At 38.1% G+C, this 22,293-nt stretch overlaps 1 protein-coding gene across 4 annotated transcripts in view; it reads right to left on the reverse strand.

Moving 5' to 3' along the window:
• The window catches only part of UBTD2 (ubiquitin domain containing 2), a 68,476-nt gene extending 46,528 nt beyond the window's left edge, over positions 1-21,948 (reverse strand). The window contains exon 1 of one of the 4 annotated variants that reach the window (XM_072630972.1): positions 21,757-21,948. In XM_072630972.1, coding sequence (XP_072487073.1) covers positions 21,757-21,826 — 70 coding nt within the window. In that variant the 5' untranslated portion in view covers positions 21,827-21,948. The other 3 variants (XM_072630974.1, XM_072630973.1, XM_072630971.1) reach the window with 3 other exon arrangements.
• Between the last annotated feature and the right edge of the window lie 345 nt (positions 21,949-22,293).

The raw sequence follows: 22,293 nt of genomic DNA on the forward strand, positions 1-22,293 counted from the left end.
TACATAAAGAGAGGTTGTTCTTAGTGAGAAGAGTCACCTTTTCATCAGAGACTACAGTGAAAGAGGAAAGAATTAGGGATGATGTCAATGGGTTTTGTAAATGTAAAGAAGGCAAGAAGGAACTTACAGCAAACAAAAATCATATTAAGCAAATTAGTAAATTTAAATGACATAAACTGTTTTGAACTACTTTGCAAAACCTCTTTTCCTCACCTCCACATTTTAGCTAAGGTGCCTTGGAAATAGCTTTGTTCCTAATCCCTATCCCTTCAACTCCTCCCCTAGAGCACAGGTCCACAAACTATGATTCATGGGAGCCCTTGACTGTTGTACCATGTTCTAACTGTTATAGAAATGCTTAATCAAACCAAAGGAGGTACTATTTCACAACTATATGCCAGTGACAACTGTATTTTATTTAGTCAACTGAATTTGATATCAATATAGTTTCGTCTGCATGTTGTTTCTACATTGACCTATATTATAACTGACCATTTTAATCTACAAACTCGTATCCATTTCTTGCTATTAGGACACATTTTAATAATTGATGGTACCATTAAAAGAGGTGGAACAAAAATAAATGAAAAGTTCAGTAGCCCAAAGACTTAATGAATAACAACTGGTACAGAAGGCAAAAGGAATTGGATTCTACCCATTTTCTGTAACTACAGCAAAATAAGTAAATTTATGAAATGAAAATTTGAAATTTACATAACAGTTTCCTTTAGAAAAAATATTAACTAGTTAACATTTATGAATTGCCCACTGCACTCAGAGCATTGAACTAGGAGGGAAGGGAAAAACATGAAACAAAATGAAGATGAGAAAATAGATGTGTATCAGTAATTTTTGAAAAGAAAAGTAAAACCTGATACACTGACATAGTATGGAAAAAAAGAATGTATGAAAGAAAGAGTCCAGAGCCACAACTTCGTGGGAAATAAATACAATGATAAAATATTAGAACTCTAAGAAGCTGACAAATTATCTAATTCAACTCCTTCCTTCTACAGAATAGGAAACTGAGAGTCAAAAAGGTAGAGTCATTTGTCTAATATCCCAAATCCATTTTTAGCAGCAAAGTTGAGATTATAATTTAGGACATCAGACTTCTAGTAGAGGGATTTTCTAATGTAAAAGAGAATGCATACTCTGTATAAGACTAGGAAGCAGTGTTAAGAGAAGCAAGGTGAAATTTCATAGACTGGATAAATGAACCACATCCCTTACAATACCAAAAAAATCCTAAGAAAGTATACTCTATTTTACATTACTATATCACTTTAAAGTTTTTTGGAGAGGTTTGGGGGAGGAACCTTTTCTCCTCCATCTTGGCTCCTCCTCCCTTTCTAGCTCATAAAAATAATTGTTTGTTAATTTAATTGGGATGACACTGAATAAGTAGATTAGGCTATGTATAAGAGAAGAAAAAGAAATTGAAGGCATCACTATGGGCAATGAGGTTACAAAACTATCTCTTTTTGCAGATGATATGACTTGGAAAATCCTAGAGATTAAATTAAAAAGCTAAATGAAACAATAATTTTAGCAGTAGCAGGGTATGAAATAAACCCACATAAATCATCAGCATTTGTACACATTATCAATAAGATCCTACAAGAAGGAATAGTAAAAGACACCCCATTTAAAACAACCATAGACAGCATAAAATACCTGGGAGTATACCTGCCAAGACAAACCCAGGAACTATATGAACATGATCATAAAACATTCTTTATACAAATAAAGTCAGATTTAAATAACTGGAGAAATAATAATTGTTCAATGATGGGCAGAGCCAATATAACAAAAATGGCAGTTCTACCTAACCTAATCTACTGATTCAATGTCATCCCAATTAAATTACCAAAAAATTACTTTTATGAGCCAGAAAGGGAGGGGTCAAGATGGTGAAGAAAAGGCCTGAGCTTCCCCAAAACTCCTCCCAAAATCTTTAAATAATGCCGTAAAATAAATTCTGGAGCAGCAGAACCCACTAAAGTAAAGTGAAGCAATTTTCCAGCCTAAGACAACTTACAAAGTCAGCAGGAAAGTCTGTTGAACCAGGGTGAAAGTCCAGCACAGGTTGCACCCCAACAAACCAATAGTAGGTCTTAAAGGCAAATGAATCAGTGGGAACAGGGGCAGTTTCCAGACCTCTCAGTCCACAGATGGTAAGGCGGTCAGACAACTAGTCAGAAGGAGCAGGACTCTGTTCATTGCTCGTACTTGGATCTAGGTAGCAATCCTGGGCTCAAGGATACTACCTGTGCTTGTGGTCACACACAGGCCAGGAGAATAGTAAACAAATCTCTCCCTAAATCATACCACCTTGGGAGAACCAAAAACTTACAGGTTCCCAGAAATTTCTCTGAAAATAGCTGCACAAAAAACCTGAAGCTTGGGACAGTGCCTCCTCTACTCTAGAAGCAGAGTCCCACTTTGGCATTGAATTAAAAGTCAAGAAATAGACTAGGAAAATGACTAAACAGCAGAAAAAATCCTGATTACAGAAAGGTACTATAGTAAAAGAGAAGTTCAAAGAACAAACTCAGAAGAAGACAACAACAAAGCCAAAACTGCTACGTTAAAAGCCTCAAAGAAAAATACGAATTGGTCTTAGAACATGGAAGAGATCAAGAAGGATTTTAAAAATCAAGTAAGAGATACAGAAGTAAAATTGAGAAATGAGAGTGATGCAAAAACATCTTGAAAAAAGAGTCAACATCTTGGTATAAAGAAGGTCCCTCAAAATAATGAAGAAAATAACATTTTAAAAAACAAAATAGGTCAAATGGTAATGCCTTGAAAAGCAAAATTGGCCAAATGAAAAAAGATATGTAAAAAATCTACTGAAAAGAAAACTCCTTAAAAAGCAGAAATGGCCAAATGAAAAAAGAGGTAGGAAATTCACTGAATACTTCCTTAAAAATTAGAAATGGACAAGAGGAAGTTAATGTCTTTATGAGGCATCACGAAACAATAAAATAAAATAAAAAGAATGAAAAAACAGAAGAAAATGTGAAATATCTCATTGGAAAAACAACCAAGCTGGAAAACAGATCCATGAGAGATAATTTAAGATTTATTGGACTACCTGAAAGTCATGATAAAAAAAATAAGCCAGATATCATATTTCAAGAAATTACCAAGGAAAACTTCCCTGATATTCTAGAACCAGAGGGTAAAAATAGAAATGGAAAGAATCCACTGATTACTTCTTGAAAGATCCTCAAATGAAAAATTTCAGGAATAGTACAGCCAAATTCCAGAACTTCCACATCAAGGAAGCAACCAAAAAGAAACAATTCAAATATCATGGAGCCACAGTCAGGATAACACAAGATTTAGCAGTTTCTATAAATAAAGGATCAGAGGGCTTACAATATGATATTCGGGAGGGCAAAAGAGCTAGGGATCCAGGAATTATTTACCCAACAAAACGTGTAAAATCCTTCAGGAGAAAAAATAGGCATTCAATGAAATAGAAGATTTTCAGGCATTCCTGATGAAAAGACCAGAGCTAAATAGAAAATCTGACTTTCAGACACAAGATTCAAGAGAAGTATAAAAAGGTAAACAGACAAGAAAAATCATAACATTAAACTGCTTATATTCCTACGTGGGAAAATTATACTTATAAATCCTAAAACCTTTCTCATTATTAGGACAATTAAAAGGAGCATACATAGACAGAGGGCATGGGTGTGAACTGGATATAATGGAATAATTATCTTAAATAAAACTAAGGGGTAATAAAGAATACATTAGGAGAAGGGGAAAGGAGAGGTAGAATGGGGTAAATTATGTGACATATAAGAAGCACAAAAGAGTTTTTGCAGTGGAGGGAAAGCTAGGGACATGGAGGGTAGGGGAAGTACATGAACCTTACTCTTATCAGAATTGACTCCAAGAGGGAATAACATACACACTTGATTGGGTATAGAAATCCATCTTACCCTACAGAAAAATAGGAAGGGAAGGAGATATGAGAAAAGGGAGGGGGGCAGCACTGATAGAAGGGAGGATACTTTGGGGGATGTAAAAGCTAAAAAAGCAAAACACTTGAAAATGGACAGGGTAAAAAGAGGGAAGGAGAGAGAGAGAGAGGGAAAGAAAAAGAGGGGGGAGAGGGAGAAAGAAAGAGCTATAAAGGGGAAAATAGGATAGAGGAAAATATATAGTAATCATAACTGTGAAAAAAATTTACAGCAAGTTTCTCTGATAAAGATCCCATTTCTCAAATATATAAAGAACTGAGGCAAATTTATAGAAATGAGAGCCATTCCTCAATTGATGAATGATCAAAGGACATGAAAAGGTAATTTTTTGATAAAGTAATCAGAGCTATATGATAGTTATATGAAAAATGTGCTAAATCATTACTGATTAGAGAAATGCAAATTAAGACAACTGAGCTATCATTCCACACCTATCAAAATGGCTAAAATGATAGAAGGGGAAAATGACAAATGCTGGAGATGCAGAAAAATTGGAACTGTAACAATGTTGGTGGAACTATGCACTGATCCAACCATTTGGGAGAGCAATCTGGAATTATGCCCAAAGATTTATCAAGCTGTGTATACTCTCTGACCCAGCAGTACCACCATTAAGTCCGTTTTCCAAGGTGATCAGGGAAAAAGGAAAAGAACCTATATGTTCTAAAATATTTAGGGCAGCTCTCTTTGTGGTGGCAAAGAAATGGAAATTGAGGGAATGCCCATCAAGTGGGGAAAGGCTAATCAAGTTGTGGCATAAGATTGTGATAGAATACTACTCTACTGTGCTATAAGAAATGATGACCAGGTTTATTTTAGAAAGATATGGAAAGACATGAAATAATGAAGAAATAAGCTGAACACCAAAAGAACATTATAAATATAAAAATTCTAATACTGCTGGAAGAATAACTAAATGACCAAGTTATTCTGAGTATCATACTCAAATTAACTACAAAGGATCAATGAAGGAGGCTATCCACCTCCAGAGGAAGAACTGACAAACAGAAGTATGCACAGTATGGTCTTACATACATACATGTACATATACACATGTGAGCGTTTATCAGTCCAAATGGTGGCCTTCTGTAGTGACAATCAGGTGGGGAGGGAGAGAAGGAGAGTTTGGAACCTAAAATGTAACAAAAAACTTTAATTTAAAAAGGGAAGGCGATAATAGAAGCTCGCAAAGAATTTTTCTGATTGCAGTAGCTTAGTATATAACCTAAGGAGCAGCAGAGAGTCAGAGAGAGGCTCAAGTTCTAGTTCTGACATAGCCACAACATCTGAACCTGCTTCTTCATCTTTAAAATGAGTAAAAGCTGCACTCCCTACCTCACAGGGCTGTAAGGAGGAAGGTACTACATAAAAAGAGTTATCAGCATTCCAGCAGGCATAAGCAGGTAAAGAAAACTACAAGTTCTCATGTTAGGTTGTTACTCTTCACCCAGAGTACTATGAATACAATTCTCTAACTTGGATTATTGATACTTGAACTTTTCTTTCCTGCAGTATATTTTAAGAAAAACTCCCCTCATCTCTGTACATTAAAGAGGGCAAGAATTTTGCTGCCATTGGTAAGAAAAGAAGAGTAATTTCCCACTATTATTATTACTATTGACCTCTGCAGTCCCTCTAGCTCCAGAAGCCTTCTTTCTCTTCATGGGAAATACTGGAAAGGATGTTGGGAAGTGGCAGTAGAAGCAGAAGCAAATTCAACCTCAGAAGCAATACAACTCTCCTGGCTCCTATGCTGAGCAGGACTGAAAGTATCAATGAGCACAAATATGATGGATGCAGAATGGGGAAATTAATAGACTGTGAGCATATGCAGCATGTGAGAAGTTAGAATTGGTGAACTTTCAGAATTAATCAATCATTTAAACTTTATTAAGCTCCTACTACATGCCAAGCACTATGCAAGGCAATTGGGCTGTAGAGACAAATGAAACAATCCCTGACCTCAAGGATCTTAAATTCTATGAGATGATGAATATGTAAATGAGTACAGTCTACACAAAATTAATACAGGGTAAGGGAAGAATGGGAGACACTAACATCTTGAGTAATAAGGAAAGGTCTCATGTATACGGTGGAACTTGAACTAAGCTCTGAAGAAAACTAGGGATTTCGAGAGGTAGAGGTGAGGAAGAAAAGCATTCCAAGGATTGAGGACAGCTAGGACAAAAGCACAGAAGTGAGAAATGAGAGGGCAGTCTGGTGAAACTACACAGTGGAGTTGTACAGAGGAAAGTTAGTCAGGCTGTAAAATATTTTAAATGCCAGAGGATTCTTTATTTGAATGTAAAGGTAAACAGGGAGACCAGAGTTTAATGAGTAGGGAAGTGATATGTTCAGATTATACTTTAGGAATATAACTTTGTTGTGTGCTTAAGGAACCCTACCCTAGAGAATCAACTAAAATATTAATTGAAATAATAACATCATCAAAGTAGCAGGATACAAAATAAACTCATACAAAGAATCAGCTTTTCTGTATACTGCCAACAAAATCCAGCTGGGAGAGAAATTTCACTCAAAATAACTATAGAATACAGAAAATATTTGGGAATACATCTACCAACACACACATATGAAAAATATGTGACTTCAATTACAAAACACTCTTTACAAAAATAAAGACAAATCTAAACAGAGGTATTAATTGATCATAGTTTGGCCATGCCAATAAACCAATAAAAATGACAATATTACCTAAACTAAGTCATGCAGCAAATATTTTTTGCCATACCAAACTATTACAGAATTACTTTACAGAGCTAGAAAAAAATTTTATTTGGATGATCAAAAGATAAGAAAAATAATGAAAGTGAGTAAAAATGAAGTGGGTCTAGCAATATCAGATACCAAATTATATAAAATGGGAACTAGCCCATGTGTAGAATACACTGACATGCTCAGCTGATATAAATTCCCCACGTAAAAAAGACAGGAGAACTTGGATCTGGGAGAGTCAAAGTTTTATACAAATGAAAATCATGCAACTCAATGTTCAATAATTGAATGTTTCTTTTTCCCTAGACATCTGACATCATATTCAAAATACAGAAATATGCTATTTCCGAAAAAATCAAAGCCCAACAGAATTTTCCAAATCTTTAGATTGTAACATTTTACATATCTACACACGCACATATAAAAATATGCACACATGTACATAAATAAATATACACACGAACATTACAATTCCTTATGTGTTTTCAACAGGATTTAGCATCTCAGTTCACCTTACTGAAAGAAAAATAAACTTTAGCTTGGCTGACTATATACCAAAGTAACTGAGACATAACCATGAACACATAGTGTTTTTTTGCCCAAAATACAAGCAACATAGTACATACACTTTAATACAGTTTTCAACCTATGAGTTTTGCACTATCAACGAAGCATAAGAAGTTTGTGGACTGTCCCTTAATGGAAAGCAGGAAGCTAAGTAGAGATGGTGGGAGGAAGCAAGTACAGTGGGTCTACCAAATTTAGACAAACCATTCAAGTGCTCTACTGGTAATGAAAAATCTGAGAATCAAAAAAAATGACAAATCTGTCAACATGCCAAATTAATGGGAAAACATATCTTAGTCTAAAAGCTATCTGACGCTGTTACAACATAGAAAGGAAGTGGTTTGGCCATAACTCAGAGGATATGAACACAACTGGTGTTAACTCATTTACAAAATTACCCCTAGTCATGCTAGTTATAAATAGTCATTCATTAATTATATTCCACTTTAAAATAGGTTTCATTGATATCTTTTATTTTTACATCTCCTACATTTCCCCCAACATATCATCTCCTTTCACTCCTCCTGGAGAAACATCCCTTATAATAAAGAACTTAATTATATTTCTTTTTGAAAGGTGATATCAAAGCTTTTCATTTACAGAGCTTAATAAGGTAGATGAATTTAAAATTAAAAAAAACTCAGAGTTGTTAGGATCTAGGCAAAAAGAAATAATAAAGATTGGAATAAAGACATCAAAATTCAAAGGTAACAAGATTCCTGTTAATTTTAACTGATATTTCTATTTTCCTTCAATCCTCTCCCTCCAATCTGACTTCTATCAGAGCAGTAGAAGCTCACTATCTATTGTTTTTGCCTAATGTCAACCACTAAAATAATTAGCATCATTGTTAATAAGAGAATTACAATCAGAGATCAAAAATATTTTTAGAAAATGTGGCCCCATTTATGTTTGTCACACAAACTATCTTGAAACAGAAAGGATTTTTCTCTATTAAGTCTCTATAATTTTCTCTCCATAATTGCTCTAATTAACTTAAGGAAGAGTTTAGATGAAAACTGACAAGAGAGAAGCAGCAGAGATGCTCAATTTTCTTTTTTCTGTTTTCTCTGCCAAGAAAAATGACCTTTGCACTTGAAATGACAGAAAAGTGGCTAACTGGGAGTTGATACTCAGGGTAAGAAGACAGTAAAGCCCTTGGTGAATTCATGTCACCTGGTCTGGACAAACCATATCCCGTTGGTACAGAACAAACTGGCAAATATCACTGCTAAGGCATTGGGAGTAATACTTGAAAGAATACAGAAACCAATAAAGCTACATCACAGGACTGAAGACAAATACTGTCCAGATATCTTAAAGAGGGAAGAGAAGAATCTTCAAATTATAGATCAATGAGATTAACTTGAATTATTGTAAAAATTATGGACTGTGTTTTTTTCCAAATAAAAATCCACCTTCTCTCCTTCCTATTCCTACACTAAAATAGATGATTAAAATCCATTACAACTAGAAAAGGAAACGGCGAATATAAAGAACCCTCATAACTTCATGAAGAACAAGTTATCCCTAATCTTATTTTATTTTTTAAATTGTTTTATCAGGGGAATCATATAAATGGCAATGCCTATTTCATTTTTGGTTTTGTTATCTCCAGTGCCTAGCACACAATAACAGTTAAATGGCTAAATGTCAACTTGGCACAAAGTACTCCAAAGATCTGTGCTTGGCCCTGTGCTATTGAATATTTTTATCAAAGACCTGAATAATAAAAGCATATACGGCATGCTCATTAGATTTGCAGACAACACAAAAATACAAGTAATAGCATCAGGATGAAAGGAGAGAACTAGATGACAGAAAACAAGATCCAAAAAGAACTTAACAGGCTAGAGCATTGAGCTGAACAGAAGGATGAAATTAGGGATAGAGGTAAACTCTTAAACTTGAATTCCAAAAAATCAACCTTCCTGCAAAGTACAGAATGGGGATGGCATGATTAGACAGTAATGTGCCTGAAAAGGGTATGGGGGTTTTAGTGGATAGCACATTCAGTATGAATCAAGCCAACAGTGTGATGAGGCAAATAAAACTGTAGACATGATTTTGGACTGCTTGAAGAGCTATGGCTTTCAGGAATAAGATGAGAGTTCCTTCATCCTCAGCCATGATCAGACCACATCTACAATACCATGGCTCAGTTTTGGGTTGGTTTTTTTTTTTTAATTATTATTATTGTTTTTCACCTTTATAAGATTTTGAGTTCCAAATTTTCTTCTCACTCCATCCTTCCCCCTCCCTCTTCCCCAACAAGACAAGCAATCTTATATAGGCTATACATATACATTCATAAACATATTTTCACATTAGTCATGTTGTGAAAGAAGAATCAGAACAAAAGGGAAAAACCACGAGAAATTTAAAAAAAAAGTGAAAAAAGTATGCTTTGATCTGCCTTCAGACTCCATAGTTCTTTCTCTGGATGTGGATAGCATTTTTTTATCACAAGTCTTTTGGAATTGTCTTAGATCATTGTATTGCTGTGGAGAGTCAAGTCTATCAAAGTTGATCGAGCATGACAATTTAAAAACAATAATTAACAGAAGACTGGGCCAGGAGTAGCTAGGTAGTATAGTGGATAGAGCACTGAGCCTGGGGTAAGGAAGACCTGAGTTTAAATCTGATCTCAGACACTTAACTAGCTGCGTGACCCTGGACAAGTCACTTAAATCTCTTTGCCTGAGTTTCTGTATCTGTAAAACGAGGATAATAATAGCACCTACTTCTCAGGGTTATTGTAAAGATCAAATGAAATAATAAGTGTAAGCACTTAGCACAGTGTCTGGCACATAGTAAGCACTGTATGTTAGCTATAAAAGGAAGGAAACCAAGATGGTAAAGGGCCTTGAGATTGTGTCACAGGAAATAGTCTGGAGAAGATTCAAAGGGACATGATAGTTTATGCTCAAGTATCTGAAGAGACAGACATGTGGAAAATGAATTAGACATCTTCTGGTTAACTCCAGAGTAATGACCAAGAAAGGAAGGTGTGAGGGGCAAATTTAAGTTAGAAATTAGTATTAAAAAAAAAAAAAAGCATGGACTGCCTCGGGAAGTAATGCGCTCTTTCATTTGATGTCTCCAAGCAGAGGCAAAATGATCAATTAACATTTATGTTATAGTGGAAACTTCCTTAATTTATGAGTTAAACTAGGTGAATGCTAAAGTTGCTTTGAATTTTAAAAAATCTGTCAGACAATTTCAGCTACTCTGATAGAAAACTAAGGCATTCTAGCAGGGTACAGTTTCTACAGCAATTCTCTAGACTTGCTATGACTTTTAACAATGCCAAGTCAAAAATCTCTTCCTCAAACAGTATGCATTCTGCACCAAAGTGCTCTTTCTCTCACGGTCCAATAACTTTTATACCAGAACATCTCTGGGCTATTTCACTACTCTCATTGTAGTCAAACTCTTTTCCATTTCTTTTCCAGAGTATCACTGTGTTACAACCCTGCTTTGAATAGCTGCCTCAATTATCCTTAAATTCTCTCCCTCCTATCTCTCCTATCAAAGTAAAATAGTTATCAAGAACGGTTATCACTGGTTTCCTACCCAAAAGACACACTTTCAGCTCTTTAACTGCAGAAGCCTTCTCTAACCCAATCCCACCAATCAGCACACTTCAGTACTTTTATTCTTCTTTTGCATTCTCAAGGTAGTGCCATTCAAGTTATATGTACAGCTTGATTTTTTTTTTTACTTTAACAGGTATGAAATTATTACCAGCCTTATACCCAACCCACCAGGTGTGTTCAATTCTTGATTCAGCAGCTAAACTGAATATTTTGTTAAAAATACCATTTCACTCCTTGTGGTGGCCAAGAACTAGAAATCAAGGGGATGCCCATCAAGTGGGGAATGGCTGAATAAATTAGGAGTATATGAATGTAATGGAATACTATTGCGCTGTAAGAAATGATGAACAGGAAGACTTCAGAGAGGCCTGGAAAGACTTATATGACCTAATGCTGAGTGAAAGGAGCAGAACCAGGAGAACTCTGTGCACAGCAACAACCACAGTGTGCAAGAGTTTTTTCTAGTAGACTTGGATCTTCATAGCAATGCAAGGACTTAACAAAAAAAAATTCCCAATGATCCTCTAAGGCAAAATGCCTTCCACATCTAGAGAAAGAACTATGGAATTCAATCGCAGAATGTAGCAGATCATTTTCTTGTGTGTATTACGTTTTGGTTTTTTATATGATTTCTTCCATTCATTTTATTTCTTTTACAAAGCATGACTATGGTGAAAATGTATTTAATAGGAATGTACGTGTAGAACCTATATAAGATTGTATGCCGCCTTGGGGAGGGGGGGTGGAGGAGGAATCTAAATTATATGGTAGTGATTATAGAACACTAAAAATAAATAAAATTAATTTAAAAAAAAAGTAAATTTGAGTTTTAAATAGTCTCTTCTCCCTCCCCTGGCCCCTCCTTGAGAAGGCATTTGATAATGGATTTTTGCATATTCTTAATATAATTTTGCTTCTTAATGAGAAGATCTTCCCTGATGGACCTGCACATTAAGTGGAGTTTGATTAGGAAGATTTGAAGGAAGGCTCACACCTTTTGTGAATTTTCTAATGAGGCACTGGTTCTCAAGGGTTGTGATGCCCTCTGACTCTGAAACAAGTAAAAGTACTCAGTTTTACTTGGGGGCTTAATGATTGGAAGCATTTGTTGGGCCAGAATAGACTCTGGGAAGCCACTCAGGAGCCCCCGACTTTGAAAACCCAGATGTTGGTGCTTCTCTCTCTGGTAACTATGTATGTATGTATGTAATGGTCAGACTGTTGGATCTCTCTGTTGATCTATTACGTGTGTATGGCTTATGTTAGAAAGTTGAAAGTCATGTCTGTTGATTTTGATTTCTCTGTATTTTCTCTGAAATTCAGGGTGCTGACTTTTCCCCCTGAACTAAGTGAATGATACACATGCTTGATTAAAGTACTTGTTGACTCCTCAAAAAAAAAAATTAAAATAAAATAAAATAAAAATATCATTTCACTTTTTCCATGGAGTGGACAGGGAAAATAAAAGGCAAAGCAATTCAAAGCAATCATATTTTCTATTTGCAATGGAGGAAGAGATTGTAACTATTAGTCAAAAGGACTAGGACTTCTTAGTGAATTCCACTTATTCATCTATCTTTGTCTACCATTAGTACAATCTGGTTGTGTACATACAGTTAATGAAACTGACATTTTTTTACTGATTATCCAGAATAAATCGCAATTCATCATTAACAAGTATATGTGGATGCAAAAATATATCTACATTACCATTACATTCTTCAACATTTTTATATGGAAGTTCCAGGATCAACTTTTATTAATATGTACATTTTAAAATAACTAGTAGACAGTGCTATTAATATAACTAAAAGCCACAAATTGGTCATATAATATTCCTAAAGGAAAACAGTACCTTGAAGGTTCTCTTTCAACAAAGTGACTCCAATGCATACCTAAAAATCATACATGATCCTTTGATATAAGAGAGAACTTTACAAGATGACCTCTTAGTAATTAATTAATATCGGGTTGGTCATAAAACAGGAGCACATATAGATGTCAGATGGTCAAAGATGTTTGCCACTGTCATGGAGAGAATCCAGAGTAAAGGCAAAAATAGAAAAAAAAAATTCCTTATAGATGGTGAAGTCATCTAGATGCTGCTTGGTCATGACAATGAGCCCCCTTAAACCCTGCAGATTTCCCTAAACGAGATAACTCAAAAGAGGTTGGCACAATTACTCAGACAAGAAAAAATAAGTAAATAAATGTCTATTTGTCTATGCAGTCTGACAGCCAACCAACAGAGTAGATCCATCATCAGTGCATATACTTATCCGAATAGACACTGGCTATGGACAGCAGGAAAAGAATGGGTTGGACTGTCTTTGAGAAACTGCACAGTGCTTTTAATGACTGTACTAAGGTCCTCCCTGAAATAAAAGCCCATCTTTGTAATAACAATATTCTTCCAGTAATACTGTATTGTTGCAAGTCATAGAATACCATAGTCTCTGAAGATTAAACATCACAGGCCATCCCAAATGACAACAAACAGATGAATGGCAGGTATGAAAAAGCTGCAATATGTCACTGATGAAGAATTATATGTGACCAATCAAGAAGTTTTCTATTAGTAATATTATTCAATACTTGTTACCTAAAGTAGATTCCTTTGAAGGAGTATGCCACTAATTCTCAAGCAAAATCAAGAGATCTAGCAGAAAGCTTCCAAACTTGAGTGGGGCAGACAGAATCCAGTAGAATCCCTATGGTAGAGTTACTAGAAAACATGGACAAGAGTCACATAGGATGAGAAGACAAATGGTTTACGATCTGGAACAAGAAAAGATTACCCAGACACTAGTATTATTTTAAGAGGCCCACAGATTCAGGAATAGTTGATGGCAATGAAAAATACTTAAACTACAATTCTCCCCAGACCAATGATATCATTAAATTATTACTGAGGAACCATACATAGGAAGTTATCGAGAAATGTTAAACAAAAATGAAATCCCCAGCAGGGGTGGGGAACCTTCGGCCTTGAGGCCACACGTGGCCCTCTAAGGTTCTCAAATACAACCTTCTGACTGAATCCCTTAGTAAAAGGATTTGTTCTGTAAAACATACTCAGTCAAAAGGTCACACACAAGGACCTAGAAAACCACAGGTTCCCTATTCCTGCCCTAGAGTGTAGTAAACTGTTAACAGATAACCAATTAATGAATAAGCATTTATTAAGCACCTAGTAAGTGTTGAGTGTTATGCTAAACTCTGAGGATATAAAGTATGAAACAACCCTAGCTCTCAAAGAGCTCTTATTTTAACAGCGGAAATAACAAATACATATGCAAGCATACAAAGAATAAATATTAAAATAAATACAAGGTAGTTAAATATGGAAGTAAAAGGAAGATGGGTATTAACATTTGGAGTTATCAGGAAAAGCTTCATATAGAAGGTGGTTCTTGAGGAGAAGGACTGTTTGAGGCAGAGGTGAGGAGGGAATGACTCTGAGGTATAGAGGACATCTAATGTAGAAAGAAAAAAGATGGGAGATGAGTATTCTACATGAAGAATGGAGAGAAAGTAAAGTTTGGATAGATCAAGGTGCGTAGGTAGAGTAGTAATGTAAAATGAGTGTCGGTCAGGCTGTTAAGGAGCTTTAAGAAATAAACAGATATCAGAGAAACTAGGGCAACACTGGAGTTTATCGAGAAGGAAAGTGACATGGTCAGATTTTTACTTAAAGGAAAATCATTTTGGCATCTGTGTGTTGGATGGACTGAAGGAAGGGGTTTGGGGTGGGGGGGGTATGTGTGCCAAGATTTGAGGCAGGAAAACCAATGAGAAGGCTGACATACCCTCAAATCAGGTTCACACTCATCTTGTAAGCCTTGTCATGATTCTAAACTTTTAAATTTAAAAAAAAATTTTTTTTTCTGTTGTGTGTGTAAAGTAATGTGAGGGCAGCTTAGGTGGTGCAGTGGATGAAGTACAGGGCCTGAAGTCAGGAAGATTCATCATCATGAGTTAAAATCTGACCTCAGATACTAGCTGTGTGACCCTGGGCAAGTCATTTAACCTAGTTTTCCTCAGTTTTTCTTATCTGTAAAATGAGGTGGGGAAGGAAATGGCAAATTATTCCAGTATCTTTGCCAAGAAACCACCAAATGGAGTCACAAAGATTTGGACAGGATTGAAACACAAAGTAACATGATACAAGGAACATAACGAGTTACTTGAAAAATTTGGTAATTTTGAGGTAAATACCTAATTTGGTTTTACTATGAAGTTAACTGATAAAAATACAGGCAATTTTGCTTGACTCTTCATATTTACTATAAGGTTTGTTATATTTATTTATTATAAGATTTTGGTTTTCTTTTTTTTCAATGAGGGGAAATGAGAGAAAAATTTTTATGTGAATTAAATTTTTTAAAAAATAAAAAAAAATCTAAGTAAGGTAATGTGTCTGAACTAAAGTGGTAAAGAAAAGAGAAATGGCAATATTTGACAACTGATTAAATACGTGAAATAAGAAATCAAAGAGAAAGTTGAGATTAAGTTTCTGGGAGACTGAAAGAATAGTTGAAATAGACAAGTTTGAAAGAGGGATGGGGTTTGGATGGAAGGAATGAAGTACTTATTAAGTACCTACTATGTACACCAAGCACTATGCTAAATCTCCACAACAACCCAGGTCCTCCTGACTCAAGGCCCAATATTAAATTCACTGTGCTACCTAAATGTCTGGGAGAAAAGACGATTTCTGTTTTAGATATGTTGAATTTAAGATTTCCTTGAGACATACAGTTTGAAATGTCCACTTGGCAGTTGGTGATGTAGGACTGGGGCTGGATATATATTGATCTGCAAGTTACCTGCATAGAGATGTAGATAAACCCATGAGAGCTAATGAGGTCACTGAGAGAGTGCGAAGAAAGAAAAGAAGAGAGCACAGGACATAGTGTCAAGGAACACTCATAGTTAAGGGGCATGATATGGGTGATGATCCAGGAAAGGAAAGTGAAAAGAAGTCAGACAGATATGAAGAGAACCAGGAGAAAATACTGTTAAGAAATCCCAAAGAAGACAAAATAACCAGATGGAGAAGATAGTCAACAGAGTCAAATGCAGCAGAGTGGTCAAGAAGGATGAAGACTGAGAAAAGACCACCAGATATTAAGAGATCATTAGTAACTTCAAAAAGAGAAGCTTTAGCTGGGTGGTTATATGATCATGATGATCTACCTATTTCAATTAAAATTAGGCATTAACAACAAAAAGAGACTTTATCAGTGTAGCTGAAATATAAAAACTCAATTCTAAGAACAGAATGACAAAAAAAGTTATGATTAAAAGTTACCAGGACATCAGATAATGAAAATCTTATATGATGGAAGGCATTCATATCATCTTATCAAGAAAACTTCCTAGTCTTACTCAAGGAAGTAGTTCAACACTAATTAGCAGAAGATATATGATTATGAGGACATTCTCCTTGACCTCTCTGCAACTTTGACACTGCTGGGTATTCTCTCTTTGGCATTCTCTAGGTATTCAGGACACCACCCGCTCTTCTCCTCCTACTTCTCTGACTGTTTTTCCTCAGTCTCCTTTGCTGGATCCTCATCCAGATCATAAGCTCTAACTGTAGGTGTCCTATAGGGTTTTCTCGTAGACCCCCTTCTATTCCCCCCCTTATACTACTTCACTTGGTGAGCTCATCAGCTGCCAGAGATTTAATAACTACCTCTCTGTCAACGATTCTCAAATCTACCTATTTTGCCCCAATCTCTCTGCTGACCTCTAATCTCACATCTCCAAATGCCTTTAAGACACCTCGAACTGGATGTCCAGTAGGCACCCTAAATTCAAAATACCTCAAACCAAACTCATTACATTTCCCCCAACCCCAATTTTCCTGTTATTGAAAACTAGGGCACTACTATCTTTCCAGATGCTCAGGGTCACAACCTAGATGTCATTCTTGACTCCTCATTATCTTTCACCTTCTCCCACTCCCATATCCAAGCTGTTGCCATGGTCTGTCAATTTCATTTTTACATCTCCCCAATGTGTCCCCTTCCAACCTCTGACACTGCCACTACCCTGGTGCAGGCCCTCATCACCTCACAGTGTACTATTTTATTAACCTATTGGTAGGTTTTTGCCTGTGCCTGCCTCAAGTCTCTCTCTCTACTCCAATTTACCCTTCATTCAGTCAATAAAGTGATTTTTCCTAAAGCACAGGTTCAACCATGACACTTCCCTACTCAATAAACTCCACTGCTTCCTATTGCTGCCAGGACAAAATACAAAATGTTCTGTTCAGCATTCTAAGCCTGTTATAACCTACCCCCTTGCACCTTTCCAGCCTCTCCACCATACACTCTACGATCCAATGACACAAATCTCCTCGAAGTTCACCTAATATAAGATACTCCATCTCTTGGGTCCAAGCATTTTCTTTAGCTGTTCTCTATGCTTAAAATGTTTTCCTTCCTCATCTCTGCCTACCGGCTTCCCTTGTGCTTCCTTTAAATGCCAACTAAAATCTCATTTTCTACAGGAAGCTTCTTACCAACCCCTCTTAATTCTAGTGACTTCTTTCTTTTAATTATGTATGATGTATCTTGTAGGCAGCTAGGTGGCTCAGTAGACAGAGAATCTGGCCTGGAGTCAGGAAAACCTGAGTTCAAATCCAGCCTCAGACATTTATTAGCTGTATGACCCTGGGCAAGTCACTTAACCCAATTTGCCTCAGTTTCCTTATCTGCAAAAATAAATGGCAAACCACTCCAGTATCTTCGCCAAGAAAATTCCAAATGGCATCACCAAGAGTCAGACATAACTAGAATGGCCAAACGACAATTTATCTTGTATACAGTTTGTACATATTTTTGTTGTTGTCTCCTCCACTAGATTATGACTTCCTTATGGTTAGGGACTGTCTTTTGCCCCTTTTTGTATTCCCATCTCTTAACATAGCCCTGGAATACAGCAAGAGATTAATAAATGTTATTGACTGACTGAAATATTTCTCAAGAGATTATTTTCATATAGTATATAAAGCAGCTTAGAGCCACTTTTCTTCCCTAGTACATCGCTGAACTTGTCTAGTCCCTTTGAAAAAAAAGACACTGAGCCAGTGCTGGTTGATATTTAAGAAGGATTAAGTGAAACAGTCTATGGGGTGTACTGTAAATGGAAAATGTACATCTTTGCAGCTTGAAATCAAGGTCAAAACCACCATATAGAAATATCACATTGAATATTGATTTTTAAAATCCTTCCTGACCTATGTAGAAATGGTATATCTTTTAAAGTAGCTTGCAAACTATTGTACATTTTTCAAAATTAAGTTGTGGTGCCCTTAGAAGTATGTATCCTCTCCTCTTGAATCTATTCCATTTCCCATGTTGGCTCCTTAACTCAGCTGACCCGAAAGAAGAACTATTAAACTTGAAGTACAAACTTCTTATAACCTTACTACATTAATTCAATCATGTATGTCAACAAAATAGACTATGGACACCAATCATCAAAAGCCACAGATACTCATTCAAGGTTTTCCTCTAGCTAGTCATATTAATATTCCCATGCCTTGTTCTCTAAGGCAAGTTTTCTCTTAGCAGGAAGTAAAGGCCATAGCCCCCAGGCAGCTATACACAGATTTTTCTGTCCCTCTTTCCCTAACTTTTGAATTCTGAGGAATTCAATCCTCAAGAAATGAATACCATTTCTACAGAATAGTTAACAGCAATTTAAAAAAACCAGTAATGTCTAACCAGTCTTGAACTAATCTATTTTTCCTAGCTTCCTCAAATTACCTTTTATTTACTTATCTGCATCTTACCCTAGATTGTAATCTCCTTGAGTGTAAGGATCATTTTTTCACTTTTGTCTGTGCACCCCCATGATCATCAATAAGCATTTATTAAGTCTTTTACCACATGTGTCCAGGACTAAGCTAAGCACTATACAAATACAAAGTAAAATAAAAACAGGTCCCTGTTCTTAAGAAACTCACATGCTAATGGGGAGACAACATGTAAATAACTATCTATGTACATACAAGATACACACACACACACACACACACAGAGTCATGAAGATAATCAGGAAAAGCATCCTGAAGAAGATGGGTTTTTGAATTGTGTCTTGAAAGAAGTCAAGAGTCAGAGGGGAGGAAGATGAATATTCTAGCCATGGGGAACATCCAGGGAAAAGGCACAAAGTCAGGAGATAGGAGTGTTATGTGCAAGGAACAGCAGTAAGGTTAGTGATGCTGGATATCAGAGTTCATGAAAGGGAATAAGACTGGAAAGTTAGGAGGTAGCCAGGTTGTGAAGGGCTTTAAAAGTCACACATGGAACTTTATATATTTGGTCTCAGAGGTAATAGGGAAGCACTGGAGTTTATTGAGGTAGGGGGGCAGGAGGGAGTGACAAGGTTAGACCAAGGCTTTAGGAATTTTACTTTGTCAGCTGAATGGAGAATGGAATGGAGTAGAGAGATCTAGAGGCAGGGAGACTAATAAACAAGCTACTGCAATAGTCCTGACATGAGGTGATAACAGCCAGTACCAGGATAGTAGCTGCACAACTGGAGAGGAATTGCAAGTGAGTGCTCCGGGGTTGACACCAAGGTAACCCCTACCACAAGGTCTTGCACATAATAGGAACTAAATGTTAATTAGGTGGCACTGATAGAGTACTGAGCTCAGAATCAGGAAGATTCATCTCCCTGAGTTCAAATCTGGCCTCAGACACTTACTAGCTACGTGACCCTGGGTAAGTCACTTAAACCCATTTGCCCCAGTTTCCTCATCTGTAAAATGAACTGGAGAAGAAAATGGAAAACCACTCCAGTATCTTCGCCAAAAAAAAAAAGCAAACCAAAACACAAAAACAAACAAATGAGATCTCAAAAAGCTGGAAATGACTGAACCACAACAAATGTTAATTAAACCAAGAAATCTGTTTAGACCATACCTATGAATAAAAAGATGGCCAGGAAAGTACACTAAAACATGAAAACATAGCAGGCACTGAAAATGTGCTCTAGTCATATAGCCCACATCTTAGGACTAATTCATACCAGTGCTTCCTTTCACCTTCCTAATACTGTTTTTATTGTGCATCTACTTTTTAATTTACCATCAAATAATACTACGTTACTAAGCAACTTCTAGCTGCATTTTCTCACTAACTAATTCACTAAAGTTTTCTTCACTGGGCTCTCAAAATATTTGCCCATGACTTAGTTACACCCCCGTGCCCAGTAGTTTTAATGAAGTGATGAGGCTAAAGATCACGGAATTCAGCAAACAAAATAATCCGAAGACATAAAAGGTTGCCTCGTTCAGAAAGTAATGCTAAAGGACAAGCAAGAGATCTAGATATATTTTATGTTAAAAAAAAAATCTGTTTTTTTCCCTTTATAACTAAAAATTCACTTCAGCAACTCTTTTCACATGGTACTGAACTGTCCTAGGCAGCCACCATTTGACCAAACCAAGCCAAACACCAAAACTGTAGTCCATAAAATTCAAACAGCTAGTTTCTACAAACCTACAAAAGTTGTGCTAATGTGAACAGAATAGGAAGAAGTCCATGGCCTAAATGACTTAGCACCAAAAGCCCTGCACATAAGTATTTAATAAATGTTAATTAAACCAAACCGACTGGATTTCATTGGTATAGGAATCTCCCTTCTATCAAAGCAGGTCACTTTTTTGCAATTTATAATCTCAGATAGTAGCCTAGAGCACAAGGCGGTTAAATGAATTAACCCACTAATGTCCCAAAAGACACTGGGTGGTCCTGGCCAATCAATCAATAAACATATATTAAGCCCCTATTATGGCCGGCACCCCTATCTTCAGTACCACATTGCCTTCCGTGGATACTCTACTTAAAAGCTACTTACCCTAATAAAGCTAAAATTGTATTTCCACATCCAAACACTGACCTGCAATTACTCTAATTGGCAAACGAGTATTTAGCAATTAAATTAAATAATCGTGCAAAAAATAAGACCACAAAACCTAAAAGTACAGATGAAATAAGTAGGGTAAACCACACTGCATATAGCAGATAGATCCTAAACATGAAAAGCTGGAAATTCGTGGGATTGGCACACCAGAAGGCCATACTACTCCCCTCCATACAATCAGAAGGGGGGGGAGTTTTACCAGATCATTTCTCACCCCCACACCCCTTTTAAAATCCTCTAGACTCTCAAACCGAACTCCAGAAAGTTGCACGTTCCAGTGGACAAATTGGAACCAGCAGAGCAGCTGTCATCTGAAACTCCCGAAAGCTGAGACCAGTCAACTCCGGGAACGGGGGGTGGGGGGTACTTAGAGATAAAAGCCCTAAGCTTCCACATCCCCCCCCATCCCCCCATCCATCTTCCCCAGCCCGCGTGCCTCCATCCTATTCCTGAATAATTAAATGGGCTGGAGAGTAAATCGTCCCTAAACAAGGGAGGAAGAAAACGGGGGCCGGAGAGCGGTTAAGTCCTGAAAGCGAGGAGAGATGGAGAGATTGGTTTTTGGAAAGGGGGAGGTGTTTTGGGGAACCAGGAACCTGGAGTCCCCACCTCAGGACTAGGGGAACAAAACCCACCCGTCCCGGAGGGTCCCGGATCCGCGGTCTGTCCCGGGGGGGGTCGGAGGGCCCCCCAGCCGAGCCCGGAGGGAGCCTGCCCGGCCCTCTCCATGTGCTGGAGCTGGGGGAGGAGAAGGGGCTGACGTAGGGCAGGAGATGACAAAGGGGGCTTCTGCCGGGCTGGGGGGGGAGGGGAAGGGGTAGGTGGCCCGGGACGGCCCCCCGCCCCCGGGGCCTGCCCAGGGAACAATAGGGGGACGAGGCTGCCCCCTGCCGCTCACCTACCTCCGGTGCCCTCCGAGTTCTCGTTGAGGCTGCCCGAAGAGTCGTGCTGGGCGCCCACACACCCGCCCATGGGGGCGGCCTCGTCCGCCCGCCCGCCGCCGCCGCCTCCTCCTCCTCGGTCGCCGCCGCTGCAGCCGCCGCCGCCGAGGTCCGGGCAGGCGTGCTCGTGCTCGGCCTCCTCCGCCCCCCCTCCCCCCCACGCGCCGCGCCGCGCCCCGGCTCCGCTCCACCCACCGCCTTGGCTCGGCCCCTTCCTCGCCTCAGCCGCCCCCCAGCCCCCACCCCCCGGCTTCAGCCCCCGCCTCTCCGGCCCAGGCCCCCAACAGGCCCGCGCGCCGGCCGCCGGTGCCCCGACCCATGCCTGGCCGGAGCCCGAGCCCCCGCCCCCTCTGTCCGCCTCGCGCCTCCCTCACACGCAGCCCGAAGGCGGCCCCGCGAGGCGAGCTGCCCAGAGCCGGCCCCGAGAGCCCGGCCCCATCGGCCCCGCCTCGCCCAGCCCGCCGGCCCGTCCGTCTGCCCGCGCGCCCGCCCGTCTGT

Source organism: Notamacropus eugenii, chromosome 1, assembly GCF_028372415.1.
Source record: "Notamacropus eugenii isolate mMacEug1 chromosome 1, mMacEug1.pri_v2, whole genome shotgun sequence".
Lineage (NCBI taxonomy): Eukaryota > Metazoa > Chordata > Mammalia > Diprotodontia > Macropodidae > Notamacropus > Notamacropus eugenii.